Source organism: Aplosporella prunicola (assembly GCF_010093885.1).
Source record: "Aplosporella prunicola CBS 121167 unplaced genomic scaffold K452scaffold_20, whole genome shotgun sequence".
Classification (NCBI taxonomy): Eukaryota; Fungi; Ascomycota; class Dothideomycetes; order Botryosphaeriales; family Aplosporellaceae; genus Aplosporella; species Aplosporella prunicola.
In genome coordinates, this window is record NW_022983548.1 from 203,404 (window position 1) to 230,565 (window position 27,162).

At 55.2% G+C, this 27,162-nt stretch overlaps 10 protein-coding genes across 10 annotated transcripts; 4 read left to right on the plus strand and 6 right to left on the minus strand.

Annotated features, from left to right (window-relative positions):
- Positions 1–518: 518 nt before the first annotated feature.
- Positions 519–1,057, minus strand: K452DRAFT_232399 (uncharacterized protein; the record flags this gene model as incomplete). Its single annotated transcript, XM_033537229.1, has 2 exons — positions 519–833; positions 899–1,057. The coding sequence occupies 2 exons, from the start codon at positions 1,055–1,057 to the stop codon at positions 519–521; spliced, it is 474 nt and encodes a 157-aa protein (XP_033394990.1).
- Positions 1,058–1,282: 225 nt separating this feature from the next.
- K452DRAFT_254540 (glycoside hydrolase family 37 protein) lies at positions 1,283–4,275 on the minus strand. The gene is made up of 5 exons (XM_033538327.1): positions 3,733–4,275; positions 3,608–3,683; positions 3,424–3,545; positions 1,628–3,372; positions 1,283–1,575 (listed from the first exon to the last, which is right to left on the minus strand). The coding sequence occupies exons 1-5, from the start codon at positions 3,856–3,858 to the stop codon at positions 1,449–1,451; spliced, it is 2,196 nt and encodes a 731-aa protein (XP_033394991.1). The 5' UTR covers positions 3,859–4,275; the 3' UTR covers positions 1,283–1,448.
- A 57-nt stretch (positions 4,276–4,332) lies between these two features.
- Positions 4,333–5,259, minus strand: K452DRAFT_360537 (uncharacterized protein). The gene is made up of 2 exons (XM_033546345.1): positions 5,225–5,259; positions 4,333–5,163 (listed from the first exon to the last, which is right to left on the minus strand). Exon 2 carries the CDS (start codon positions 4,938–4,940, stop codon positions 4,476–4,478), a length of 465 nt encoding a protein of 154 aa, XP_033394992.1. The 5' UTR covers positions 4,941–5,163; positions 5,225–5,259; the 3' UTR covers positions 4,333–4,475.
- A 110-nt stretch (positions 5,260–5,369) lies between these two features.
- Positions 5,370–7,335, plus strand: K452DRAFT_254544 (uncharacterized protein). Its single transcript, XM_033538328.1, has 2 exons — positions 5,370–5,647; positions 5,707–7,335. Exons 1-2 carry the CDS (start codon positions 5,445–5,447, stop codon positions 7,055–7,057), a joined length of 1,554 nt encoding a protein of 517 aa, XP_033394993.1. The 5' UTR covers positions 5,370–5,444; the 3' UTR covers positions 7,058–7,335.
- Positions 7,336–8,967: 1,632 nt separating this feature from the next.
- K452DRAFT_310728 (uncharacterized protein) lies at positions 8,968–9,741 on the minus strand (the record flags this gene model as incomplete). Its single annotated transcript, XM_033543360.1, has 1 exon — positions 8,968–9,741. One exon carries the CDS (start codon positions 9,739–9,741, stop codon positions 8,968–8,970), a length of 774 nt encoding a protein of 257 aa, XP_033394994.1.
- Positions 9,742–13,547: 3,806 nt separating this feature from the next.
- Positions 13,548–15,279, minus strand: K452DRAFT_289831 (uncharacterized protein). Its single transcript, XM_033540895.1, has 2 exons — positions 15,163–15,279; positions 13,548–15,100 (listed from the first exon to the last, which is right to left on the minus strand). Exons 1-2 carry the CDS (start codon positions 15,179–15,181, stop codon positions 13,635–13,637), a joined length of 1,485 nt encoding a protein of 494 aa, XP_033394995.1. The 5' UTR covers positions 15,182–15,279; the 3' UTR covers positions 13,548–13,634.
- A 1,634-nt stretch (positions 15,280–16,913) lies between these two features.
- K452DRAFT_232296 (uncharacterized protein) lies at positions 16,914–19,957 on the minus strand (the record flags this gene model as incomplete). Its single annotated transcript, XM_033537226.1, has 5 exons — positions 16,914–17,022; positions 17,076–19,603; positions 19,665–19,702; positions 19,752–19,772; positions 19,834–19,957. 5 exons carry the CDS (start codon positions 19,955–19,957, stop codon positions 16,914–16,916), a joined length of 2,820 nt encoding a protein of 939 aa, XP_033394996.1.
- Positions 19,958–20,807: 850 nt separating this feature from the next.
- Positions 20,808–22,676, plus strand: K452DRAFT_289833 (uncharacterized protein). Its single transcript, XM_033540896.1, has 11 exons — positions 20,808–21,060; positions 21,112–21,155; positions 21,213–21,268; positions 21,319–21,355; positions 21,406–21,514; positions 21,566–21,593; positions 21,649–21,661; positions 21,722–21,792; positions 21,842–22,317; positions 22,376–22,458; positions 22,507–22,676. Exons 1-11 carry the CDS (start codon positions 21,019–21,021, stop codon positions 22,547–22,549), a joined length of 1,002 nt encoding a protein of 333 aa, XP_033394997.1. The 5' UTR covers positions 20,808–21,018; the 3' UTR covers positions 22,550–22,676.
- A 567-nt stretch (positions 22,677–23,243) lies between these two features.
- K452DRAFT_328197 (uncharacterized protein) lies at positions 23,244–25,147 on the plus strand (the record flags this gene model as incomplete). The annotated part of the gene is made up of 4 exons (XM_033544969.1): positions 23,244–23,472; positions 23,539–24,049; positions 24,141–24,156; positions 24,395–25,147. The coding sequence occupies 4 exons, from the start codon at positions 23,244–23,246 to the stop codon at positions 25,145–25,147; spliced, it is 1,509 nt and encodes a 502-aa protein (XP_033394998.1).
- Positions 25,148–25,523: 376 nt separating this feature from the next.
- Positions 25,524–26,760, plus strand: K452DRAFT_74849 (uncharacterized protein). Its single transcript, XM_033547090.1, has one exon. It carries the CDS (start codon positions 25,961–25,963, stop codon positions 26,657–26,659), a length of 699 nt encoding a protein of 232 aa, XP_033394999.1. The 5' UTR covers positions 25,524–25,960; the 3' UTR covers positions 26,660–26,760.
- Positions 26,761–27,162: the final 402 nt, after the last annotated feature.

Consider the following 27,162-nt stretch of genomic DNA (forward strand, 5'->3'; position numbering starts at 1 on the left):
GTATGCCAGCCAACGCAAGCTCTATTGATGTCTATGATGGAACTTTTTATCCCTGAGTTCTGATGCCCGAAAAAGCGCGCAAAACCAGAATCCCAAAAAAGAATCTCGCCATGACCATCGTAAGAGGAAGAAAAAGCATGCCTGCCGTGCCGACCAGAACAGAAAAAAAGACGGGATTCATCATAGTGATGATCATGGTCCCGGTTGTAATTCATCCAGTCGTCAGTGAAAGCATGCCCGTGTGTTCAAACGCCCGCTAATCCCGAAGCTCCCTCCGTCAACCTCGCCGTTTCTCTCCGTCGGAAAGGTATTGCGAAGGCCACATGCATGCGTGCAGAAGCAACAACCTGCAGCAGTGGCGGGTATCTGCCCCCTCCATCCTCTCCACGGCCGTCCCGCGGACGGGTAAACAAGTAAAGAAGAGAAAAGGGCGGTCAGGGCTCCATCTCCGTCGCTACCATGATGTAGGGAGAGGAGGTTATAATTAGGAACCCATCCAGTCGTGTCCAAGCTCTTGCTTATTTCTTCTTGTTGGGGAACTTCGGCTGGCCCATCTTGTCCCCGCGCAGGATGACGTTGAGGACGCGCTCCATGTTGCCGAGCAGCTTCTGGTCGGGTGCCGCCGTGCCGCGCTCGAAGTCGGCCACGATCGTTGGCGTGGTGTTGCACTTGGTTGCCAGGTCCTTTTGTGTCATCGTGTTGCCCTTGTCGTTCTTGGCCTCGGCGCGCGCCTTCTTGATCGCGTCGCCCACCTTGGTTCCCACCGTCTTCGGCTTCACAATGTCGTCGCTACGGTCCACCTTCGTCAGGTGCTGGCCTTCGACCGCCGGGCGCTGCGAGTGGTGGCTGATGTCAGCGGAGAGCCAGGTGGCAACGAAAAACCGCGGGCGTCACTTACAGCATTGGTGGTGCCGTACTTCTTCTCCGTCGAGATGGAAGCACCGCTCCTCTGGGCAGCATTCAGAGCGCTGGTTCCGCGGATGACCGTCTCACGGGGGCCGGCGGCGCCACCACGGGCGCGGCTGCCAATCTTGGTGACTTGGTCCCAGTCAGACATTGTGGCGAGTGGGTAAGGTGGTGTTGTGTGGTGGTAGAGGTGGTTGGGATAAGTGGGCGCAAAGATGTGTGAGTGAAATGTGAAGAGTGGGAATGTAGAGTAGAGAAGAGAAGCGGGAGAGGAAGAGAAAAGTGGCATATAACTGACTGACGTCTGCGAGGGGCCATCAGAGTCATCGCGGCCCGAGCGGCGACGTCACGTGAGGTTGCCTTTGCGAGCTTCCATCGGTTTCCAGCACTTCGGCCTGAGCCGCGTGGCAAACTTCATCATTGTATCTATCTAACTAACCCCCTGCCGTACTACCCTTCGAACAATTGAATATGCCACGTCTACTTCAGTCTTGTCATCGTAGCGTCATGTATAGTGATTTTCCGTCGTCCTTGCACTGCTCCTAAAAGCCCAGGGCCTCCGTCGCCTTCACAAACGTGTCGTACGTCGTCAAAGCTCCCAGTGCGCGCCTCATGTGTGCATTTAGCAGCTGCAATCCGTAGACGTAGCTTGCATTGACCCAGCCAAATCTGCCATCGAGTTAGCCTCATTTCGCGCTCATTCTCCAATCGTTCCACTTACCCCTCGCGAGGAACACCCTTGAAGTCGCTGCCCTGGTTGCCATATTCCGCCTCGACCCTGTGCGGGTCAATGGGCCTTGTGACGTCGTACTTTTCGACCACGACGCCATTGAAGTCGACGAAAGCCTTGGTGACCATGTAGCACCACTTGTACGCGAGACGCTGAGCCTCATTTTCGTAGCCATATCGCTGGAGACCGACCCAAGCAAGAATCTGCTGCGGAGCCCATCCGAATGGATAGTCCCATTGTCGGTTAGGCCTCTCGAGACCAACCTTGCCACGCGACTTCTCTGTTCCTGAGACAAGACCACCAATCTCCTCGAACTTAGGCAATGCTTTGCTGACGAGCGCAACAGCCTGGCGAGGCGTTGCCACGCCAGCCCACATTGGCCAGAAAGTCGTGGCACTCTCGTAGCCGGTCTGCTCCTTCTTGACGGTGTTGTAGTCGAAGAACATACCTTCTTCTTCGTTCCACATGAGCTTCTCCATGAGCGCCTTTCTGCGCTTCGCACGGCGATCCCAGATGGCCGACGTCTCAATGTGATTGGGCTCCTGGCCCGCAACGCAGAATTCGGCAGGGATAGTAAGACGGTCACCAAAGTAGCCGCGGATCGTCCGAGCAATGTCGGTCTCATACTTGTAGAGCAGCGAGTTGAGATCGACGGTAGCCAGATCCGCCGCAACACCTTCCAATCGGTAGGACGTGTCGTGACCAGACTCTCTGACAGCACGATCGTGCGTGAAGTACGCATCGAGTTCTGGCTCGCTCACCTTCCTCTCGTTGTAGGCCTTGACAAATTCTGCGAAGCCCATATTGTTCTTCTTGCAGTAAGGTTCAAGCACGTGGACGAAATGCGAGGCCTCGGTTTCTGGCGGAACACCGATACCGCCTGGACGGTATTTGGACAAGCCGCTCTCCTTGTCATACCGAGGCTCGGCCATCCAGACACTGTAGTACTCCTTGATTGCTGCCATGATGGAAGTTCTCAGGAATTCCTGCGCACCGGGTTCGTGCTTGATGCGCTCGTAGACACGCAAGGACATATCGGTCAAGAAGGGTGGCTGCGAGCGGCAGAGGTAGTATGTGCGGTTGCCGTTGAGGATCTTTCCGTAGTGTTTGATGCAGAAGCAGAAGTTCTGGACCATCGACTGGACGAGGTCGACGCGGTCGTTGACAAGCAAGCCCATTGACTCCATGTAACTATCCCATCCGTAGAGCTCATTGAACCTGCCACCAGGCACCACGAAAGGCCTACCGCGCCAATCGTTCTCTCCAGTTTCTGGGTTAAAATACTCCTCCATGTCGAGAGCAAGAAGTCCCGGAGCGTCGTTTAGGTCCCTCACATACTCCTCGTTGTTACAGTCGTATGATAGGTATATGACTTCCAGTTTCTCCTCAGGATGCGCTTCGGCATGCTTCTGGTAATACTCATATTGTTCCGGGGCTCCTCTGGGAATGTAGACTCTTGGATGAGGATTGTCTGTCCAGTCCTTTGGGTCTCGCGCGATGCGAGCAATGTTGGAGGCGTCGGTTCGGCGCGTGAGATTGTTCCAGAAAGAATCCTTGATCAAACGAGACAGACGATTGACTGGGTTCTCGTTCAGGCGGGCCTCGTCCAACACAATGCTCTTCCGTCCATAGTCTTGTGCCAAGGTGAGTTCCTGGAGCAGATTCGACAGCATGTAGGTGCCTCGGACGTCGAAACGGTTGAGGCCATTGGAGCCTGCGGTGCCTACAGAAAGAACCTGGGAAAGATGTCAGACTCGCAGCACGCAATGTAGCGAGCAGTGACGTACCTTCGGCCCAGAGTCTTCAATAGTAATCTGGTAGTTCTGATCGGTATCTTCTCTGGCCAGGAGAGTCTTGAGTGTCTCGTCGACTGGGATCAGGAATTTGCGAGGTTGCGAAGAGTGCTCATCTGGATACAAAATTCTGTCAGCGACGATGCGCATGTCCCAGCGAATCGGAAGACGAGCGTACCATGACTGGACCTCCGGCCGGGCTGCTTCAACCCAGCGGCCAGGGCAGCTTCGCGCCGTCCCGCCGAATCAACAACCTACGACGGTCAGCAGAAGTCCGTCAATGCGTTCCCTGGACCGACGTACGTTGGAGTATGTGCGAGTCTTGTTGGTCTTCTTGTGCGAGTCTCCATAGTAGATGTGAGCGGCAGACAGCGGGTCGCGTTCGTTGATGGAGGCTCGGTGGACGGCGTTGGAAGATTGCGAGCTCATTTACGCAGGGTGTGGATTGCGGACGAGGAGGGTGAGAGCGGTTGGGGGGAGATGGACTGAGGCGCGCGAGCCTTGACTTTGTGTAGCTGTGGACAGCGTGGGGTTGCCGAAGTGGTACAAACTGGATTGTGGGAATTGTCGGTCACGCAAAGGCGGGGAGGATCGGGAGACGCTAAAGGATGAGCTAGGGGTATTCTAGTGGTATGCAGTGAGTGAGAGAGCGTTAGGTCAGATGGTGGAGGAGAGAGGACGGGAGGCGGAGAAGAAGATGGAAGAAGAAGAGATGAGGAGACACTAAGGGCCAGGGACGGACGGGAGGGGCGACACGAACGATGGGGCAATGGCCAGCGGGCAACGGGCAGTGGGCAACGGGCAATTGCGATTATTCACGATAGACGGTAGGTTGGCAGTGGCGCCCGTCCTTTGTTGCGGCGAGCGGGCGTGCTTTAGCTCTTGAGCTTCAAGCTAGCTCCGTACCTGTAACTCACACCTGCCATACCACGTACAGTACAGTCAGTCTCTCTCTGTCTCTGCCACCGCCGTTCCAATGTCGCCACCCGGTTCTCTCTATCTACTACCAGTACACATCCCTTCCTTCATTTAATTGTTCCTCCGCTTCACCGCGCGCCGCCGCAGAGGTCAAGCCTTTCATCATACCTCATCCTCTCGCCAATGACGACGTAGCTCGCAGGGTCCGCATCAACGTCATCGCTGAAAACCGACACAATACTCGCCCTTCCCATTCCACGCTGTCCACCACCTCTAACTACGTGTACTACTGTTGAGTTTTCGGACCCCGATCGGGGTGCCGCCTCGTGCCTGACTGCCGCGTCTCGTCTCACCCACAGCGGTGTGACCATGCATGCCAGCTTCGCGTGTCTCTCAGCCGCTAGAGAACAGCTGCTGGGCCCCCCAGTCGGCGTCAGCAGGCACTTATCGTTGCTCCTGAATTCCATACCCTGTGCTACAAAAAACTGCATACCCTCCATGTCCACTGTGCCTTCACGATGTGTTACGTAGACGTTGTGCTTCGTTTTTTTGCCCAATGTCCCACTCGAGTCCAGCGCGTGATAAGAAGCCATTGTGCCATGAGGTGGTACGCAGCAGTCACGGGTCCTCTGTTAAAGACGCCGAAACTGAGACCAGAAATCTCACGATGTTGACGGAGTCTTGAGGCGCCTCCGTTAGTCCAGTGGCACTGGCAGTGACTGGTTGCAATAGAGACCCGATCAATGCGCATGAACAAGGCGCAAGGGATGCCTCAGGCCGGCCATCATCAGCAGGCATCCTGCTTCACGTTGATAGCTATATCTAGACTTTCAGCGCCGTTTATGTTCGGGTAAGCAGTTCATAAGGTAGGGCTTACAAAAAAAGTTGGGGTGCTGAGATGAGATGGGGGGCCGCCGGGGAAGAGGCCGCCCTGTCGCCTCCATGGTTGACGACAGGGACGACAACGCCCGCCACACTGCTTATCGATAACAAATGATTTTCTCGCGCTGACCAATTGCTCTCCGGCCTCAAGGCACTTCACGCCTCTCCTCTCCCCTCCCTACTCCCTACCCCGAGATACCCTTTGTTTTTTCGCCATGTCGATGGATCTGGACGGCGCCGTCTCTTTCCAGCCCGGCGCGCAGAGCGCTGCCACCATTCTCTGCTGCAACTGTGGCGCGCCCATAGACGGCACCTCGGCTGCCGGCGCCCTTTGCTACGACTGTATCAAGCTCACCGTTGACATCAGCGGTGGCATTCAGCGCGAGGCGACTCTGCACGTATGCAGAGACTGCGACAGGTGTGTTGGGAGCGCCGGCTCAGGCAGTTACGGGCAAAAATGACTGACTATGACTACAGATGGATGTCGCCGCCCAACCAGTGGCTCGTTGCCGCACCAGAGTCGCGTGAGCTACTGGCCCTGTGCCTGCGCAAGCTGCGCGGCTTGAACAAGGTCCGCATTATCGACGCCAGCTTCATCTGGACCGAGCCGCACTCCCGCCGAGTGAAGGTCAAGATTACAATCCAGCAGGAGGCCTTCCAAGGCACCATCCTGCAGCAGACATTCGAGGTCGAATATGTTGTGGCCAACCAGCAGTGCCCCGACTGTGCCAAGAGCTACACGCATAACACCTGGCGCGCATGTGTCCAGGTGCGCCAGAAGGTCCCGCACAAGCGCACTTTCCTCTACCTCGAGCAGCTTATTCTCAAGCACTCGGCCCACCGCGACACGATCAACATCAAGGAGACGCATGAGGGTATCGACTTCTTCTTCGCTGCCCGGAACTCGGCCGAGAAGTTCGTCGACTTCCTCAAGTCGGTCGTTCCCGTCAACTCCAAGAAGTCGCAGGAGCTCATCTCTATGGACGTCCACACGTCAGTCAAGTCATACAAGTTCTCCTTCTCCGTCGAGATTGTCCCCATCTGCAAGGATGACCTGGTCGTCTTGCCGATCAAGATGGCCAAGCAGCTCGGCAACATCGCCCCCCTGACCCTTTGCAACCGCGTGGGCACGGCTATCCAGGTGATGGACGTGCAGACGCTGCAGACGGCCGATATCAGCCCGGACGTCTATTGGCGCGTGCCCTTTACGCCCCTCGCCGACGTGACGGAGCTGGCCGAATTCATCGTTCTGGACATCCAGCCTCTCGGGCAGACCAAGGGACGCTATCTCCTCGCCGAGGCCGAGGTAGCTCGCGCCTCGGACATGGGCGTCAACGACAAAACGTACTTCTGCCGGACGCACCTGGGTGGGCTGCTGCACCCAGGCGACTCGGTGCTGGGCTACCACCTCGAGGGCACCAACTTCAACAACACGCTGTACGACGAGCTCGAGAACAGCAAGTACAAGTCGACGATCCCGGACGTGGTGCTGGTCAAGAAGCACTACGAGCGCAAGAAGAAGAACAAGCGCAACTGGAAGGTCAAGCGCATGGCCAAGGAGGAGAGCGAGATGCTGCCGCGCAAGCAGGACCAGGAGCGCCTCGAGCGCGACTTTGAAATGTTCTTGCGCGACGTTGAGGAGGACGCCGATTACCGCGCGGGCGTGGCGCTGTACAAGAGCCAGCACGCGCCGCAGCGGGGCGACGCGGAGGAGATGGACGAGGACGAGAGCGAGGCCGGCGACGAGGACCAGGGCCTGCAGATTCCGATGGACCAGCTGCTGGACGAGATGGAGGACCTGACGATGGCGGACGGCGAGGAGGTGTGAGTGGCGGGATGAAAGGGAGGGATGGAAGCGGGCGGAAAAATATCACGGCGTTGGTTGGGGTGCATGCATGCGTGTTAGCGGCGTTTTGGTTTGGGCACATACGAGTACCATTTATTGTGCTGTAGGTCGTTTCCAATTCTACTGAGCTGCTAGCTGTCTACGTATGCTTCGTTGTCAGCGGGTCTGGTATACGTGCTTGCATGCATGTATGCATATCGGACCATGCCCATGAAGGGGTTCTCTTACTGCAAGTGTAGGTAGGTACACACATACACACGTATAGGTACTCTTAGCAGGATGAGTACCTACGGGTACACGAGGATCCATGAACGCCTCCACAGTCAAACATACAACCACACAGATCTAAAATCGACCCTGCAGCAGCTAAGCAAAGCACGCACCCGCTTGTTTAAGATAGCAGCTAATTCACCGTCATCTTTCTCTTCTCCTTCTCCTTCTCCTTCTCCTTCTTCTTCTTCTCCTGCTCCTCCTCCCTCTCCTCCTTCCCTGCGCTATGCAAAACAAACAAGTCTAGACGCAAGGCGTAGTGAGTCAGCAATTACTACCACCACCACCACCACCACTACCACCACTACTATCCCCTTCCCTGTTTTTCATGCTCACTTCCTTGCTTGATTCGTCTAAACAGCCAGTCAGTGAAGCTAGTAAAGTGCGTGAGTCAGTGAAGTTAGTAAGTGAGTTAGTGAGTAACGAGAGCAAAGAGACAACGCTACTTTACTATATGTAGTAGAGGGATAACGTTAGGGCGGATTGCTAAGACGTGGACTGGACTGTAGGTTGCGCTGCGTTGCGCTGTGTTGTCTTGACTTGGCTTGGCTTTGGGCTCTCTAGGTATGGCGTGAGCTTGGGTGGATGGTGGCGGTGGTAGGTTGGGTGAGGGGGTAGGTAGGTAAATAGTCGACGGAGTCACTTAGTCCAGTTACTTAGTCGCTTGCTTCGGCTACTCTAAGCTGACACTGTAGGTGCCGTAGCGTAGCGTGCCCAGTATAAGGAGAGCGAGTCACCACCCCACACACGCAGCAGACATCTAAAAGTACGCAGATAGGTAGAAAGCAAAAAGGCAAACTCGGTTCTAATCTAATCTAGTTCTAGCAGGAGCAGGTAGGTCCGTCCGTGTGTCCGTCCCTCTGCACCTACATACATACGTATCGTATCTAACAACCCCCTTCCCCCTTCTCAAAAGAAGTCCTCCTTCTCAAGCCTCGGCTTTTCGGTCTCCCGTTTTACGGGCCTAGTCTAGCCATGCCTAGCCATGCTTCCGTTGTTCTTCCTCATGCAGTCAAAGTCGCTAGGCATCTACACCAATCAGGACACGCCTCTTGGCTGTTCTAGCCATCGCTGGCCTGCCCTGGTCTCTCGGAGCAAGCTCCATGGACTCGGTCTTCTGAGGATGATGAATGTCGACTGAACTGAATTGTAGGCGGGTAGGTAGGCGGGTGGCGGAATCTGCCTGCCTGCTGGGCATATCCGATCAGATCAGGATACGGATGAGGGATGGTGTCGACGTCGACGTTGACGATTCTTCGCCATTTGAAATGCCGTCATCTCATCTCGTCCGTCTCATCCGCTGTGTCCATGTACCAGCGAACGTGTGCGTGGCCACGGTGTGGCTGGCCTCGTCTGGCGCGCCGTCTAGCATCGCCCGATACAAGGCTCATCCGGCAAGGAAATCCCAGGCCTGGAAACGGAACCGGAACGGTGGAGTAGCGAACGCGTATCCAGAAAAAGGCCTCGTTCGTCCCAACTGCGAGAGAACGCCGTGCGCAACGCAACGCCCCTGCCCGGCCAAACCCCCCAAAAACAGTAGCAGCAGTAGCAGCAATAGCAGCAGTAGCAAAAAAGAAAGCGAGACGCAGCCTCCTGCGCCCCAACCAGCCCCAACCCCTCAATCAGCGCCCCGGGGTAAACAGCTCCGCGCCCAGCAACAGCACAGCAGGCAGCACGGCGGCCGCGCCCACCGTATCCGGGACGACCTGCCCGCCCTCGCCAATCTGGACGCTGCCCTTGCGGCGGGGCACGTAGCCGCTAGCAGCACTGATGCTGCCGCTACGGCTACGGCAGCCACCGGGGCTGCGGTTGCGCGAGGAGCCGAACGACGAAATGGACGCGAGCGAGGAGCGGCGGCCGGAGCGGGGGGCTGAGCTGCCGACGCCGCCCTCATGGCTGCTGTTGCTGTTGGACGACGAGCGCAGCTGCAGCGACGACCGCATCGTCTGCAGCAGGGAGCGGGAGCGGGAGCGGCGGCGCTCCTGCTGCGCGAGCTGCTGGGGCGCCGTCATGGGCATTTGCATAGCGGAGGTCGGGGGAGCAGGGGGTTCGGCGTTGAGGGCGTCGGAGAGGGAGCGCGACGGTGCGTACGGGGGGTGCGAGGCGCCGGACGAGGTGGTCGTGGACAGCGGGTCCAGCGGGTCCAGGTCGACGACGTCGTCGAGGTCTTCGTCCAGCTCGGGGATGACGCCGCGCACGTTCTGGCTGCTGCGCGCGGTGGCGGCGAGGGGGTCGATGGGCGGTGGCGACGTCGTTGCCGACCTCGGTGGTGGGAACGGGTTCCTGTATTGTGGCGTTGTGGGCGTGGGGGTGGAGAGCGAGATGGAGGGGACGGGGGCGTCGGTTGGGCCGTCGGTGCGCGAGCGTGGCCGCGAGGACGACGTGGCGAACATCATGGTGGTGATGGTGGTGTTCTTCTTCCTTCCCCTTGGTGACGTTGGGCGGAAGTGTCGGTGAGGTGTGGACCAGCAGCAGGTAGGTAGATGGTATGTAGGTGTGGTCGAGTGGATTCCTTCTCTTTTTGTTTTGTGTTTTCGATTTTAGATCGGAGATGAAAGTGGCGCGGAGAGTGAGGCGAGAGAGAGTAAAAAAAAAAGGGAGAAGTAGGGTGAGGCTAAGGGTATATGGGTAGGGTAGTAGCGTCGCAGCTCCCTATATGGATCGACGTATGGAGCTAACCCAACTGGAAGCGTTGTTCTTGTTCTTGTTCTTTTCATGTAGTATTCTCTTCTTCGCTGAGCCGGGGGGTGGGCAGCGGGCGGCTATATAGCCTCTCCACAATGGGCAGCAGCACGTCTCATCCTCACAGGTAAGCGCCGCTGCCGGCACCTACATTAGGAAGAGACCATTCTCAAGTTCTCCTCTTTTTTTTTTTTTCCCTCGTGCTTCGTTTTTCCCCCCTCTTCTTCGGTCGCAGAGGGCCCCCACTTCTGCAGCGCACGGCTGCTTGCCGACTGGCCGGCTCGCGCGCTGAGAGTTAGCACGCTACCCACTCGTGCGCGCGAAGAAGCCGCCGACGTGCCGGATCTTGTTGTTCTTTGAGCAACGTGGTCGTGGGCTGAGTTGCGTGGCTGTTGGGTGTTGCTGCCCAGTGATTCTGCCTTTTTCTGCGTGACCTCTTGCACTTGTCACCACCTCTCTCAATCACCTACAGATAGTATCGCGCAGTTTGCAGCTATCTCGGCGCGCGTCGGGACCCGGCTCCCGGCCCCCGGCCCCCGGCCCCGGCATCCACCATGGACCGCGAGCAGCCGCGTCGCCCGCTCGCCACGTCCCGCCCGTTCGCGGGGTCGAGTGGACAGACAATCAAAGCAACATCATACTCACGAGACCACAACAACGCCCTAACAACCCTCGCGTCGCGTCACCACCCATCATGAGTGACCTCCATTCATTCCCAAACAATCCGTCCGAACACACCCACCAACGCACGCACACTTCGCGCCCTCACACACACCACGCCACGCCACGCTCACACGCCCCCATCCATCACCCCCTCTTCCCCCTCACGCTGCGAGGGCGCCCCCGTGCTCCATGCGCCGCGCAATCCGGCAGCGATGTGCGCGAGGTGGGGACCGCGGCGTTACGTGTGCGCTGCTGGCCACTCTCCGTGTTGCCTGTTCCGCCCGAATCATGATTGAATCGTGGATCGACTGCGCCGCCTTCGTTCCAAGTTCGTTCGTTCGTCCTTCTGGCGCCGCGTCGAGATTTGCGTGCGCGGCCCCGCCGTTTTTGTATTGTGTGTGTGCGTGTGCGTGCGTGCGAGCGTGCGAAAGAGACCGAGGCAGAAAGGAACAAAGGCACGAAGGATGGATGGATGGATGGCGACTGGCGAGGCATATCCAACAACAGTGGACCCCACTGGCTGGCTGGCTGCGAGCAAACGAGCGATGGCCGAACGAACGAACGAGATACGAAAACCGGCTCAGTCATCAGTCAGTCATCCGCAAAACAGGGCAAAGCCAAAGTTGCCAAACCAACCCACCCACGCGCTCGCAGGCAGGCAGGTACCCACACCTTCCAATATTCCAGACTCGCGGCCCCGTTCCCACTCTCGTTCGTTCGTTTCTCCTCCAACACGCGGGAACCCGCAACAACAAACACATGGCAACAACAACAACCCCACTCGCCTCCCTAAAAAAAGAAAAAAAGAAAAAAAAAAAAAAAAAAGAGAGAGAGAGAGAAAACCCATCAAATCAGCCGACCCCAAGACACCGAAGCCGCTACTAGTTATTGTACAGAGAGACTACAGTGGGCCCGATCCCAATCCCCCGTCCTCTAGTACCCGCTCCGGGACGACGAAGCCTTAGCCAATATTGGCCTCCACCCTGCAACGGCCTCGCCCCGAATCGACTCACCGAGTTCGAGCCACCATTTCCCCCCCTCGTGACTTTCCTGCGAAACCAAACAAACGGTAAACCTCTCCCCCACGCACGCGCAAGTTGCATCCCCCTCCTCCACAGCGCGCCCGCTGTGCTGTGCGCGCCGCTTCGTACGTACCCTACGGCCTATGTGCTTACCATAGCCAGAGGTCATGGGACATACCTACCACGTAGGTAGTATGGGCGCATCAGCTCAGCGCGCTGCTCAGCAATGCCAAAGCGTTGACTCTGCCTCTGACTCTCCATGACCCTGACTCCTTCCGCTCCGTCCTCCGTCCTCCGTGCTCCGTCCTCCGTGCTCCGTCCTCCGTGCCCTAGGTGCTGCCATCACGCGCGCCTCCCGCCGCCAACCGCTATTGCCGTCCGCTGCTAGATGAATGAAAAACGGCTCTCTCCCGCGCCTCGTTCGCGTGAGGCCGTGGCGTGGGCGTCGAGCGAGGTGCGCGCTAGGTACTACGTATCTGAGCAGTGAGCACCTATATAGAGACCTACCTACCTACTAGACAGTACGTGGTAAGCAAGTACGCAAGTAGGTCTTTCCACTGCAAGAATACACAATAGGGGCAATGGTGGCAAAAAACAAAAACGGAAAAAAAAAAAAAAAAAAAAAAAAAAAAAAAAAAAAAAACGCACACACGCACGCACGCAGGAAATAGGGCAGGCAAGTAGGGCAGACGCAATAACAATAGGTACATAGGTAGGGCACACCGGAGTACCTACAATAGTACAATACAAATAGTAGCCCTGGACGCTAGTGCCTCCATGTACGTGGTCCTCCTATATCCATCCGCCCTCGCACGTGCGATCGTCGTCACATCACAATTAGCTATTGGCTAGGCGCACGTCCGCATGTCCCGTCCTACTAGGTACAGCCGTTTAGGCGTGCACATCATTTCGTCCCAAGCAAGCAGGCAACGGAAGCGTAAAGAGAGGATGGATGTCATTCAGGAGTCTTGCAATTCAATCGATAGGTAGGTAGGTAGGGTACGTAGCGTAGCGTGGCGTGGCATGGGGATCAGCAACCCACCACCGCCGCCGCCGCCGCCTTGACCCGTGCTGCTGCTTCTGCCGCGGCTGCTTTCCGCTAGATCAATCAGAGGGAAATCATCTCAATCAGGAAGAGTAGTAGGTAGGTAGGTAGGTAGGTAAGCAGGAGGAAGCGACCCCCAAAAATCGAACCCCTATGGGAGAAAAGAAAAATGGCAAAGACGAAAAAACCAGACGGGCCTCCTGCCACGCGAGCGTGCTCTTTACATACAAGCCTTCCGCATCCAAACCAAACAAAAAAAGTAGGAATAGTAAATGAAAGGATATAAGAAACAGAGTCAAAAAAATCAAAAACCAGTTAAAAAGCCAATCTTTTCGCTTGCGCACGCCTTGGCCCGTAAATGGTGGTGGTAAAACATAACAGGGTACCTTGGTTCCCGAGGTAGTAGATGAATGAGATGGCCTCCCGTCCGCCCGCCAGGTTGTGTTGTAGATCGTAAAGAACAGTAAAGAAAAAGAGGAAAAAAGTGGTTAGTTAGGTGCTAAGGATGGAGAGAAGAGGAAGAGAAGACGATGATGATGATGATGATGGGAATCCAGGATATTCCAGCTATCGCCCATCCATCCGTGAATCTGAAACGCCACAAAAAGGAAATATTTCAGTTCGAGGGACGTCAAGCGAGCCAGCACCCGTCGGATCCCCCCGCTCAGAAGCAGGAATGCGGGGAGCACAAAAAAAGAAAGCCCTCGTCGTCCGGCTAATGATCCGATGGAGAAAAACTGTGGGGGGTATGAAATAGAAAAATCCCTGTGTATGAAAAGCCTTCTGTGTTTCCCGGCAAACCGCGTACGTCATCAACAGATAATAAAAAAAAAAATAAAATAAAATAAAAAAAAAAAGGCGCTCGATGAATCTTCTTTTAGTTCTTCAAGGCGTGTTCGTCACCGAACGGGCTTCCTTCCCTGGGTATCCCCAGTCCGCCCTCGGCCGGCTTGCTTGCCTGCTTCGTCGCATTCTCGATGGCTGCGGGCAGGTTTTCGGCGTTCTTGTCGCCAAACGGACTCTGGATCACGCCTGGCGTGTCCTGGATCTCTGTCACCTGGCTATCCCGTCCACTGGTCCGCTTGAGCGATTTCCGCTGTTGCGCGGGCTCCTCATCGTTCGAAGGGTCGTCCATGTGGCTCATGTTCAGCGAGATCGGCCCCACGGTTTTCGGCGCCTCGTCCGCGGAATCGGTAGCGGAGATTTCTGTGAGCGGTCGCAGCGTAATCGGTATCCTGTCGGCAGATTCTCTGGACTTGGTTGATTTCGGTGATGATTTCGGCGATCCTTCTTCACTGGCGGCAGCGCTAACGGAATTGGCCAACGACGAAGTTGCGGTGCTCTTTCCCTTGGTGCTGTTCTTCTTTACGATGTTCAATGGCTTGGCCTTTCCAACCGTCTGGACACTCCTGATGGATCCTTGCGGGCTCATTCCTGGCTTCAACGATCCTCCGTCCGACGAAGACGGCATCTGCACCCTGAACGGCGATTTGACGCTTCCATCCCTGTCCAGCCTGTCGTAGTTGATCGCGGGCACAGGCGGGGTTTCGGAAGAAGGCGTTTCAGCGGGGCTTCCGCTGCTACCCGACTTGACGCTGACGACAGCAGCCTTGCCACGGACAATTGTTTGCGCGGGGAGAGGAGAGATGACGGCGTTGTTGCGGTAAATGGTGGTGGCGACACTGCTGCGAGCCAGACTGGGCGAGATGCTTGAGCGACCGAAGCTGTGGTTGTCGCCCAGACCAGAGTACGTCGAGTCGCGGAGATCCCCAGGAACGAAGAAGTGCTGCTCCTCGGTCGAGTAAGGGCTGCCAGGTTGGTGCACGCTCGGAATCGGTGGGACCGGAGGAGCCAGCATGCCGGGAGAAGGGGCACCAGAGCGGTTGGTGACACCGGGAATGTAGGCGATTTGGATGATGTTCGAAGCTCGGGTCAGGACGGTCGAGGCCATCGAGGCGACGGTGTGGGTCGATGCTCTTGCGTCTCGTCTCATCGTGAAGTCGTTCTGCTTCTCTTGCTGCACGTCTATGTCGGGCAGGCGTTCGTTGTCGTCCTCGCGACGGCGCCTCACGTAGAACCACCAGATAAGGAAAGTTATAATGCAAATGACGGCAACGCCTCCCACAACTCCTCCTGCTATCGCGCCTACATTGGGGCCGTCGTCGGACGAGGAAGATTTACCGGGGCTGCCGTCCATCTTGACGCATACTGCCGAGGCACACTGGGTGCACGAGGGCAGCACCTGCGAGCAGTACTCGCCGTCGTCGCATGATGGGCACGAGGGTGTTTCGTTGGGGCACTGGACGCAGCGACGGAAAATGGTGCGCAGCGTGTGCTCGACGGCTAGGCAGCGGGGGTCAATGGACGGTGCGAGAGCGAAGGTTGGATGGGGGCCAGTGACGTACCTTGATTGGATAAGGGCATGGTTGCGGTGGGTGGGATGGGATGGGGACGCCACTTTGCGGGCCAGGAGGGAAGGGTGGATGTCGGCCAGCGAGCAGCAGTCGGGGAGAAGCGGGAATATGAGTGGGTGAGTTTGTGCAGGAGCGTGCAGGAGGTTATCGCCAGCCTAACTCAGGGCGGGCGGCAGCGAAGGGGCAAAGCGCCTAGGCACAACGTCCTGTTGAAGGAAAAAACAAAAATAAAAAATAAAAAAGAGGAGGACGTTGTAACGAGCGGCTATCTGTGTAAAGTTGCACAGGGACAGCGGTGAGAGAGAATGGAAGTGGCAGAGGTGGAGGAGGAGATGATGGAGGAGGGAGTGGAGTGTGCGTGTGCGTGTGTGTGGGTGGGCAGACGGGGACGCGCAGGTGGGCGGGTTCTAGGTCTAGGCCACGCGAACAGGCGCCGATCGACGGGCTCTTCCGGCAGCGCCTTGTCAATGCTATTTTTGCAAGTCCCGCCCAACTCAAAGCAACAAGGTCGCCGGTAGCCCTTTGTCTTTTTTGCATCTGCTTCACCTCTGCCGCCAGCCGCCCTGCGAGACCTGAAGCAGCTCAAGCGCCGCTTCTCTCGCCGTGGTTGGGGCCAGTGAAATTGCAAGTTCGCCCCCCACAGGCCACCCACCCGTTTCATCGTCGCTCCAGCTTCTGCCTTGTCTCTTCTCCTGACCCGCCTCGCGCCTCGGTCTTGTTGCCGAATCCATTCCCTTTGTTTGATGAGCCAATAACTCCCGCCCTCGCCAGCCTCTTTTAACCGCAGGGCTTCGCGGCTTTTATTGACCGCGGTAAAGGCGAGCCCTGCCCTCTCCCTTTGACCTTCGCCATCGCAAATCTTCATGTCTCCATGGACCCTGGGTGCAGCCGTGCAGCCCGGCAGGGTCCATCTCGCTCGCCCACTGCCTTCCTCACGCTAAACTCGCATTCCGCAGATCCGCTTGCCTCGCCAGAGCCCGTCGCTTGATGCTCGCTGTCAATAGTGCGTGCCGTGCCGTCCATTAGCTCCAGAAGCCCGGACTTAATCGTCCTTTGAAAAGCCTTCCTCCCGTAACTCCACTCGGTGGCTTGATGCAAGACGTCGAAATGAGCCCCATCGTCACTGTGCACAATGGGCGCACGGCGGAGGATTTTCGTCATGGGCAAATCCGTGCTACCTGCGCAGATGAGGAGCCACATCTCATGATGTGGATAAGACCTCGGTTGTTGAAGAACCTGCGCAGGCACTCTCGAGTCAGACACAACCGCAGGATTGCAAGGACGTTTGGGAAGATCGCGTGCTGCTTGTCTCACGACGGTACATGCTTCGCCTTTGTGTCTCAGCTGGCCGACCGACAATATGAACCGAGACCAGCTCTTCAGCGGTTTTCAAATCATGTGTTTTGTATACTGTGCAATCATCGCTGATGAAGCGATCTACCTGCTCTTACCGTCTCATGCAGCAGTCCTTCGCTGCTTGTCCATTTTTTCTTTCCTCGACTATAAAACAAATGGTGGCGTTAAGCCATGCTCATGACTCCATACACCCATGCTCGTTGAAGATTCATCCAAACGCGCGCTCAAATCGCTCGTGTTCGGGGTTTAGAAAGGGGTTCATGTTAAATCGGTCGTTGCTACAAAAAGGAATCCGTAACCGTGGCTTGCACTGTTAAGAGTGCAAATGCCGTGAGATGATGTACGAGAAGTCTCTGGTGAGATCTGGTACCTCGAGACACCCACGTCTAGAAGAGGCCGTCGATCTCACCAGTCTCCGTGTCAACGTCCACGTTCAGGTAGCCAGGAGCGGTAGGAAGACCGGGAATGGTCTGGATGTCGGCGGCAAGGGCATAACTTGAAGATTGATTAGTCGCAATTCAAACACCATTTTCAAAGGCAAAACTTACAGGTAACCTGCACCAGCCGCCATGCGGACGTCCCTAATGGGAATAGTGAAGCCCTCTGGCGCGCCCTTGAGCGCCGGGTCGTGGGAGAGGGAGTATTGCGTCTTGGCAATGCAGATCGGAAGGTTGCCGAAGCCCTGCTTAACATAGGTATCGACCTTCTTCTGCGCAAGTTCGCTAAACTCAACGGCAGAAGCACCGTACATGATCTTGCCGATCTTCTCGATACGCTCCTGGACAGTGCCCTCGAGGTCATAGAGGAGCTTGAAGTCCTTGGGCTTCTCGGAAGCGGCAATAACGCCCTTAGCAAGATCGACAGCACCGGCACCACCCTTCGCCCAGTGATTGGCGGGAATGGCGTCCTCAGCACCGGCAGCCAGAGCTTCCTCGCGGATGACGGCGACCTCTGCGTCGGTGTCGGTCTCGAACTTGTTGATGGCAACAACGACGGGGACACCAAACTGCTTGGCGTTTGAGATGTGCTTCTTGAGGTTCACACAACCCTTGCGAAGAATGTCGACATTCTCAGTGCGGTAAACCTCGGGAAGCTGGGCACCAGGAGTGATCTCGGGACCACCGCCATGGACCTTGAGGGCGCGGACAGTGGCGACGACAACTACCACATCGGGGACAAGACCCGAGGCGCGGCACTTGATGTTGAAGAAGCGCTCACCGCCCATGGTAAAGTCGAAGCCGGCCTCAGTGACAACGAAACCAGTCTTAGCGTTGTGGTCCTCGTCGAGCTCGGTACCGGCAAGCTTGAGTGCAAGCTTGTCGGCAATGACAGAGGAAGCACCGATGGAGATGTTGGCGAAGGGGCCAGCGTGCACGAAAACGGGAGTGCCCTCGAGGGTCTGCATCATGTTGGGCTTGATGGCATCCTTCATGAGAGCAGTAAGAGCACCTCCTGCACCAATGTCGTCGCAGGTGATGGGCTCGCCGCTGCGGGAACTGGCAACCACCATCCTGCCAAGGCGCTCGCGCATGTCGGCAAGGTCACTGCTCAGAGCGAGGACAGCCATGCACTCAGAAGCGACGGAGATGTCAAAGCCAGTGTCGCGGGTCTGGCCCTTCTCCGTGGCAGCCTGACCAATGGTGATGCCGCGTAGGTGCCTGTCGTTGACGTCAAGGACTCGCCTCCAAGTAATAGTCTCGGGGTCAATGTCGAGTCTAGCAAAACGGCTGATCTCCTCCTCGGTGAGGTCGTCAGGGTTGGTCTTGTCAATGCCGAGCTTCTTGAGACGGCGGAACATGACAGGCGCAAACTCCCTCTTACCCTTCTTGGCCGGTACCAGACGCCTGTACAGGGCGGCGTCCTTCTGCGTGTTTTCGTGGAATATCCTGGTCTCGATAGCAGCAGCAAGAAGGTTATTCGCAGCAGTAATGGCGTGGATGTCGCCAGTGAGGTGCAAGTTGAACTCATCCATAGGGATGACCTGGGAGTATCCGCCGCCCGCCGCACCGCCCTTAATACCGAAGGTCGGGCCCTGGGAAGGCTGACGGACATTGGCGAAAGAGACACGGCCAACATGGCCAGCCAGAGCCTGAGTCAAACCCATAGTGGTGGTGGACTTGCCCTCACCGAGCGGAGTGGGAGTGATACCCGTAACCACGACATACCGTCCATTGCGGCGGTGCTCAAGGCGCTTTAACAAAGCCAAATCAACCTTGGCCTTGTAAGCACCATATTGCTCAAGTTCGTGAGCGCCAATGCCAACTTCTTCCGCAATCTTGCTGATCAGCTTGGGGTGCTGTGCCCTAGAGATAGCGATATCGGAGGGCACGGGGTCTTGGAGCTTGAGGGGCAGAGGCGCAACGCGGCGCGCTTTCTGCTTGTCGAAATAGTTGTCGGCAGAATCCACCACGTTCTGAAGCAACATAGCGACAGTCATAGGCCCGACACCACCGGGAACAGGCGTAATGTGAGAGGCGACCTCGACGGCCTCCTCGTAAACCACGTCGCCAACCAGTTTCTGGCCAGACTTCTTGGTCGAGTCAGGAATGTAGTTGGTGCCAACATCAACGACGACAGCGCCAGGCTTGATCCATTCGCCCTTGACGAAGCCAGCCTTGCCAATAGCCGCGACAACAATGTCAGCTTGCTTGACAAACTCCGGCAGGTTCTGAGTCCTAGAGTGGCAAACGGTAACGGTGGCATCTGCGTTTTTCAGCAGATAGCTCACCGGGCTGCCAACAATGTCGCTGCGGCCAATGACGACGGCGTTCTTTCCCTTGATGTCCACGCCGGTTCTCTCCAGCAGAACCATGACACCCTTGGGCGTGCATGGCGTGAAGAGAGGGCGACCGCCCCGCTTCGCGAGCTCACCAATGTTTGCGACACCGAATCCGTCGACGTCCTTCTCGTCAGCAACGGCGGAAGTGATATTGTATTCGGAGATATGCTTGGGGACGGGCAATTGAACGAGGATGCCGTGGATGGAGGGGTCATTGTTGAACTGAGTGATCTTGTCGAGGAGCTCCGTCTCGGTGATGTCGTCACCGTACTTCTCCAGCTTGCAAGTGATTCCGGCCTGCAAAAGTCAGCGCGGAACAGCGCGGATGCTTTGGGGGCCATAATCGGTGCGCGCATACCTCTTCGGCGGCCTTGAGCTTCATGCGCACATAGGTGGCTGGCAATGGTCAATTGAGTCATCGCAGGGCATGCACATTGTTACTCACAGGAATCAGAGCGGTCGCCGACTGCGAAAGGACGGCTATTAGCATGTGCAAGCTGGAGCAGGGAAAGGAACGACGAGCGCACCTTGGATGATGGTCAGCGAGGGCCTGTAGCGCTCGTTGCTCTCTTGCTTCTGCTTGATCTCGGCATTGAGGCGCTCGCGGATGCTTTTGGCAATGGCAGTGCCATCAATCTTTGCCGCAACCATGGCGACGGAAGTGCTGGAGAAGAGACGGGTGCCGGGGATGGTGGGCGAGGATGAAGTGCTGCTTAGCAGGGTGGCATATCGCTGCGGCGTAGTGGGCCGGAGGGAAAATGTTGGCGTGCCCCGCGGCTGCAGCAATGGCAGCGCTCGGCGGAGAGGAGCTCTACTCATGGGACGGATCGGCATCGTGGGAGGATGCCTAGGGACAAAAGAGGACCAGCGTGTTGAACGGCTGAAAACAAAGCTTTGGGATGAAGACCTGGAGCGACGACGTCGTTCCTAAATGAACACATCGGCATGACTCTACCTACAATACGTGTACCTAATTTTTTGCCTATGCCACTGCCCCGAGCCCTTTGCCCAACTGCCGGACCCTGGGGTGTCGCAGACCATGCTCATCCTTACGCTGTATCCTCGCATGCTTATTCGCCCACTGCGCACAATTTTCCTCCCGAAAACACAAAATTCGGCGCCTGTCCGATACCGCTAACCCAGACTCTTAGACGGCCCAAACACACTCTCACTATTCTTCAACTCCTCGATCTAGCTGTCACCACAGCTCAAGCTGTGTGACGTTGCAACGTCCGATGGTCCCGACGAGCGACTCCGCTCCGTGAAGAATTTCGCATAGGTTCAAAGATGTACAAACCCACCCCAGCATATTCCCAAGAGATTGGTCCGTCAATCGCATGATCAGAAGTGCAACCATTCTTGGTGATCCAGCACACATGCAGTGCTCATCCCCGTGCCACATGCATACTTGGAAATCGGCAATATTCTTCAATCCGCTTGGATGAAAAATGGCATAGCAACGAACCAATCGTTTTCCCATTTGCGGACTTATATTGAGGCTGGGCACCCCGCATTTGCAGCGCGAATGCGACTTCATTCTTCCTCAATCCAGACGCCGCAACGGCACAGACGGCGCAGTCAGTCCAAGGCAATACTTGGTTGTTGGAGCACCTTATATTTACCGTTGGACCTGTTGCTTTCGATCGCCTTTACTCTCAATCTAACCCCTTGCTTTTGTCTATTCCGCGTCCTTGAGTGCATACATTGCAAGCATGAGTTTACCGTCCTCGCAAGAAGTCAGCGATATTCCGATTGTGAGACAACCATTCAAACCAGTAGCAGCTTTTACTAATTAATGGTTACAGGATGAAAATATCGATGAATACGAATCAAACTACGGCAACGACCTGTGAGTCGTATATGCCGTCATTGTATGATGGGCAGTGCCTGATTATTTACGATGCAGCGCAACTGAGACGACTTCTCTGGCTTCGACCATATACCGATATCCGGTGGAGAATGGTAAGCCAGTATTATATTGCATCAAGGATTGGGCCAACAAAGGTATACAGGCAGAAGATATCACAAATACAAAGAGGGCTCGTATTGGCAAGTTATTTCCGAGTTTTAATCTTCAATGTGCTAAGTGAGCTCTTCAGGGGGCCCAATGATGACCAACAAAATGATCAACTGGACCTATCACACCAAACCTTTTTGATTTTACTGGACGGTAAACTCTTCCGGGCGCCGATATCAGATCATCCACAGGTGAATTATGTTACTGTCCATAGCGTAGCTATGAGGGCTGATAGCTGTCAGAGAGTATTGGATGTTGGGACGGGTACAGGTATGCCATATACTTGCTCCGCGGAGAGAGTCTATCCTGCTAACTGCCTACCCAGGGATATGGGCAATGTGAGTTTTGCCGACAGGTCGTTGTAATTATGAAAGAACAGATGGGAACTCATCTAGCAGTGACTTTGCGGATCAATACCCTAGCGCAGAGGTAGTTGGAACTGACCTTTCTGCCATCCAGCCCAATTGGGGTGAGTAGTTGAATCTGTTCAGCCAAGGCGAAACTAATCATTGATCCAGTCCCCCCGAATCTACGATTTGAAGTTGATGATGCTTCCGATGAATGGACATTCCAGAAAGACTCTTTCGATTTCATCCATGCGCGCGGCCTCTTGGGGTGCATTGCAGACTGGCCAGTTTTCTATAGCCAAGTTATGGCGCACCTTAAGCCCGGAGCATGGTATGAACAAGTTGAGTATTCCGTCACCTGGATTTCAGACGACGGTACAGTTCCAGATGGCCACATCTTCAAGGAATGGGGCAACATCTTCGAGGAAGCTGGTGAGAAGAATGGGAAAACTTTCCGCATCTGGGCTCTTCAGAAACAGTACATGCTTGACGCTGGCTTCGAGGAAGTTACAGAGCATAGGATGAAAATGCCGGTAGGCCCGTGGTCAAGTGATCCAAAATTGAAAGAGGTAGGCAAGTGGCATTTAATAGAATGTTTCCAGGGCCTCGAGGGTTGGGCAATGGCCTTGTTGACCAGAGTCATGGGAGTAAGTAAACTAAGTCATGGTAAAGATGTAGCAAGATGGGCTTACTGACTCATTGCAGTGGTCCCCTGAAGAGGTCCAAGTATTCCTCGCACGTGCAAGAACAGGTCTTAAAGACCGAAAAGTACATGCATACACGAGCGTGTAAGTTCATTTAGCTTGGTGTCTTGCAATGACTTAACAAGATACCAGGTCCATTTGTTACGGCAAGAAACCAAACACAAACATCCCATGAACCTTGAATTTTCTTGGTACAACTCAAGAGACGTCTACAGACTGATTTCCTTACAGTGTTCACTGTTTATCATATTTCTCTTTTTATTAGGTGAAAGAGTACAAGCGGTTATGCAGAATTTGTCCGGATATACCAATAGTCATCTTTTACCAGTCGGAAGTTTCTGGGCAGCTTAAATGCCGTGGCCAGTAACTGTATGAGCAAACGATGGCTTTCTGCACGAACTTTTGGCAAGTCTGACAGAATGACGCTCCTAGTGCCACATACAACGGGCCTCCCAATGTCAGACCTCCACGAAGAGAGCCTAGCGTTTCTCGTATCTGCACTCAGCTCACGAGTTCAGAACAGTCAAGGTTGCAACGTTGCTGACTCCCTGGCGCCGGCTATTTATGTTCATATGCAGAACTATCCGTATCAGTGCAGTCAGCTTCAACCATATTGGTTGAGAAAACATTTTTGTTGGCCTTGCCTGGTCCTGCAAGTTGAATGCATGTCATATCAGCCTGATACTTTTGGTCGACTCTGCTGGATCTGCTTGTTTCTGGACCCCACTCTGCATCTCACGCGCCACTCAGCTGAAATGAATTAATGAACCAAACTATTCTCCTCGTTTGTTTTATCTATAGACCCTCACTTCGCTTGATGGCACTTGCATCTTGCATCCTTCTCCGCCTACGTAAACATCAGAACCATAATGGCATCTTTGGCGGAGCTTCTTGAACCTACCCGAGCGCTATGCGTTGGTATAACATTTGTCTTGCTATACCTTCTTGGGGGCGCCGTTTATCGTCTGTATTTCAGTCCACTTGCGAGCTTTCCGGGACCAAAGCTCGCTGCCCTTACGCTTTTTTATGAATTCTATTTCGACGTCGTCAAGCGTGGGCAATTTACATTTCATATCAGAGAGCTACATCAAAAATACGGTAAGGAGTCTTTGTCTCGAAATCCCGATCGAAGCAGGAAGAAAAGCCTAAATGAAGGCCTTCCAGGGCCTATCATCCGCATCAACCCGTATGAGCTCCATATCGATGACCCGGATTTCTACGATGTGCTCTACAGCGGCCCCAGCAAGAAGCGCGACAAGTATGCGTGGTCGACTAAAATGTTTCCAAACAGCAGCAGCGTCTTCTCAACCGTCACCCATGAACTGCATCGCATGCGTCGTACCGCGTTGAATCCCTACTTTTCCAAGCAGTCTATCACCAAGCTCGCACCCGCCACCATCATACCAGCTATCGAGAAAATGTGCCACCGCCTCGAAGGATTTCGGGAGAGTAAGGAGCCTGTGAACCTGGAGGCTGCATTCGTGTCCCTTACGACCGATATCATTACGGATTATAGCTTTGGGAAAAGCTATGGCTTCCTGGATCGTCCGGGGTTTGCCCCTGAGTGGTTAAGATTACAGCTACAGATGTCGGAGTTTACACTGCTGAACAAACAGTTGCCGTATCTGTTTCCGATTAAAAAGAGGCTGTCGTTGTGGTTGATGAAATTCAAAAGGTTGGATTCGAACATGTTGCAGATGGTGAACTACCGAAAAGTAGGTAGCGGTCCGGCTGTGCCCAAGTTTCTTTCAGTTTCTGCTGTTCAGTTCATGCTCAGTCGAAGTTTCTATTGCTTGTTTGAGAACCTGTTGTGCAAACATTCTACAACAGTCCAACGACGTCTGTCCCCGTCCACACTACTCCTTGTTTAGCGACAGGCCTAAGTCCTGGATGAGTGAAAGTTCTTAAAAGCATACACACATACTATAAACACCTTAACTGGATCTCTTCCTCTACCCCGTATAAGCGTCATTATCTTGTTAGGCATCCCAAGCAGGTGCGCTGACAGCTTTCATTGCAGAATATTGTGGCCCACATCATGCCTGTTGTGAATGGGCGGAGAGAAAACAACAAAACTGCTACGCGTCACTCCATATTCCACGAGCTGCTTGACAGCGATTTGCCAGCCTCGGAAAAGACAGTGCCACGTCTCATCGATGAAGCGCTTACCATCGTTGCGGCCGGTTCCAATACCACAGCGCAATTCCTCAAAACAACCTCCTTTCATGTACTCGCCAACCCGCCAATCCTGACAAAGCTCCGTGCAGAGCTTCAAGGCATTGCGTCCAACCCTGCAGAGCTACCGTCGCTTCGAGACCTCGAACACATGCCCTACCTTAATGCCGTAGTCAAGGAGGGGTTTCGCATCAGCTATGGCATCACCTCCCGCCTTACCCGCATTGCCCCAAACGAGGACCTGGTATTCAACAATTATATTATCCCAGCCGGCACTCCTGTCGGCATGACCTCTATCCTGACTCACGAAAACCCGAGACTGTTTCCAGAACCCAAGGTCTTCAAGCCAGAACGTTGGCTGGAGCCTGGAGCGCAACGGCTGGAGAAATACCTTGTGAACTTCAGCAAGGGGACTAGGGCATGTTTGGGGATGAACTTGGCGCGAGCAGAAATCTTTTTGACGTTGGCGGCGCTGTTTGGAGGAAGGTTTGAGTTGGAGTTGTTGGAGACGGACAGAAGCGACGTCGACGTGAAACATGACTTTTTCAACCCGAGCGCGAGGCTAGATTCAAAGGGCGCGAGGGTGCTGGTGCATTGATTGAGTTTACGAGGTAGGAGTGGCTCTGAGGAAGGGTAGGGATGGTAGAGTATGGAATGCAAACGAAGGTTTGGTGCGTTCGGGAAGGTGCATTCGCAGGCTGCATTGTCGTAAGCGGCCGGCGTTGTTGGAAGTGGCAGTGACGTTGCCGCATAGACGTTCCTTCCCTTTCCAATCTGCTGGCGTGCCGGCTTCTTATTAGGTATCTTCGTCGACTTCCCCTTTCTCCCCCACCCCCTCCCCCCAGCTGCTTGACCTCTTTCTCTCTACACCCTTCAACCCACGCGACCAATCTTCCTCTCTTCGCTAGGGAGCTCCTAGTGAAACCCGCTCACGTCGCTCAGTCCAAAAGCTCGAGCTGCGTTCAGTCCGGTCGCTCGCGCCTTCTCTTTTCGTAAGTGCCGTCATAGCTCGCGGCGTCCTTAAAACCCCGCCCTCCCGCACACTCAGGTCCCGCTCCACCACACAACAACTCCAATCACTTGTCTTTCGCTTGCCTTAACAAAGCAACGAGCCAAGTTGCCATCCCTTGTTCCTCTTTGTTTGAACTAGAAGGCAGCTCGTTTGCCTGCTTGTCTGACAACCGTTGGAAGCTCACGGCCACTGACAAGACCTCCCTCCAATAGACAGCTTCTCGAACAGACTTCAACTTCACACGAACAAGTCATCCACCATGAGCTGGAACGATTGTAAGTCACCCTTTCATTGACTTTGGTTCGCCGTCGGTAACGTCAAGCTAACTTGCTATCGCGCATACAGCTGGAGCCGACGCCTGGCAGGCCGACGCCGGCGGCGTTTCTGTTGGTGGTGGAGATGACGGCTGGGGCAACGGCAATGCCGGCTCCGGAGGCGATGCTGGCTTCGGGGGTGATGCCGACGGCTTCGGGGGTGACGCTGGCTTTGGTGGAGGTCAGGATGGCGGCGACGGTGGTGCTTGTCGCAAGTAAGTGTTCCGAAACCGTGGCCTTTGATTCTCAGCTAACAATCCATAGCTGTGGCGAGGAAGGCCACTTCGCTCGCGATTGCCCGGAGCCCAAGAAGATGACCGGCGAGTGCTTCAACTGTGGCGAAGTCGGGTACGTAACTCAAGCCACTGTTGCTCGTCCACAAACTAACTTGTCGAACAGCCACAACAAGGCCGATTGTACCAACCCCAAGGTTGATCGCCCCTTCACTGGCGAGTGTCGCATCTGTAAGGAGACTGGCCACCCTGCCGCCGAGTGTCCTCAGAAGCCGCCCGTCGTTTGCAAGAACTGCAAGCAGGAAGGTCACCAGGCAACCGAGTGCAAGGAGAACCGTGCGATGGACTATAGCAGTATTCCTGACAAGACCGATGAGGAAGCTTGGGAGGATCTGAAGAAGGCGGATGAGAACAAGGATCTCGACGACTTCAGAGAGGTAAGGCATCACCACTGTTTACCGGTGACTCCACTAACTTTTGGCTCAGGCGCTGAAGGCTTACGCGAAGGCGCTGATTGCCAACAAGGCTTCTGTCGACTTGGCCATGCTTGAGAAGACCCTTCGTGATGACAAGATGAATGTGCACCTCATCGCTCTTGAGAGAGAGGTCTCTGATGTCATGACCATTGTCAACTTCACCGGCAAGATCGACTGCAAGTACGTCCTGGGGTTCTACTTCTCAGGAAAGCCCAAGCGCAAGAACTCCGTTCCTGGTTGGCCTGAAACCCCCGAGGAGAACATTGAGCGTCTTGGTGATGCTGGCTTCATCCAGGATCGCATGGTTCCGAAGTGCGCCAACTGCGGTCAGTTGGGACACGTCGGGAAGTTTTGTAAAGAGGAGAAGGAGGAGCCCATCGACCGCGCCGAGGTTAAGTGTGCCATCTGCGAGGAGGTTGGCCACCGTGCTCGCGACTGTCAACAGGAGCGCAAGGACCCCTATGCTTGCCGTAACTGCAAGAAGCGCGGTCATAACTCGAGGGACTGCCCGGACCCCCGCTCAGCTGAGGGAGTCGAGTGCCGCAAGTGCCATGAGAGTAAGCCTTCATGTTTCCGTA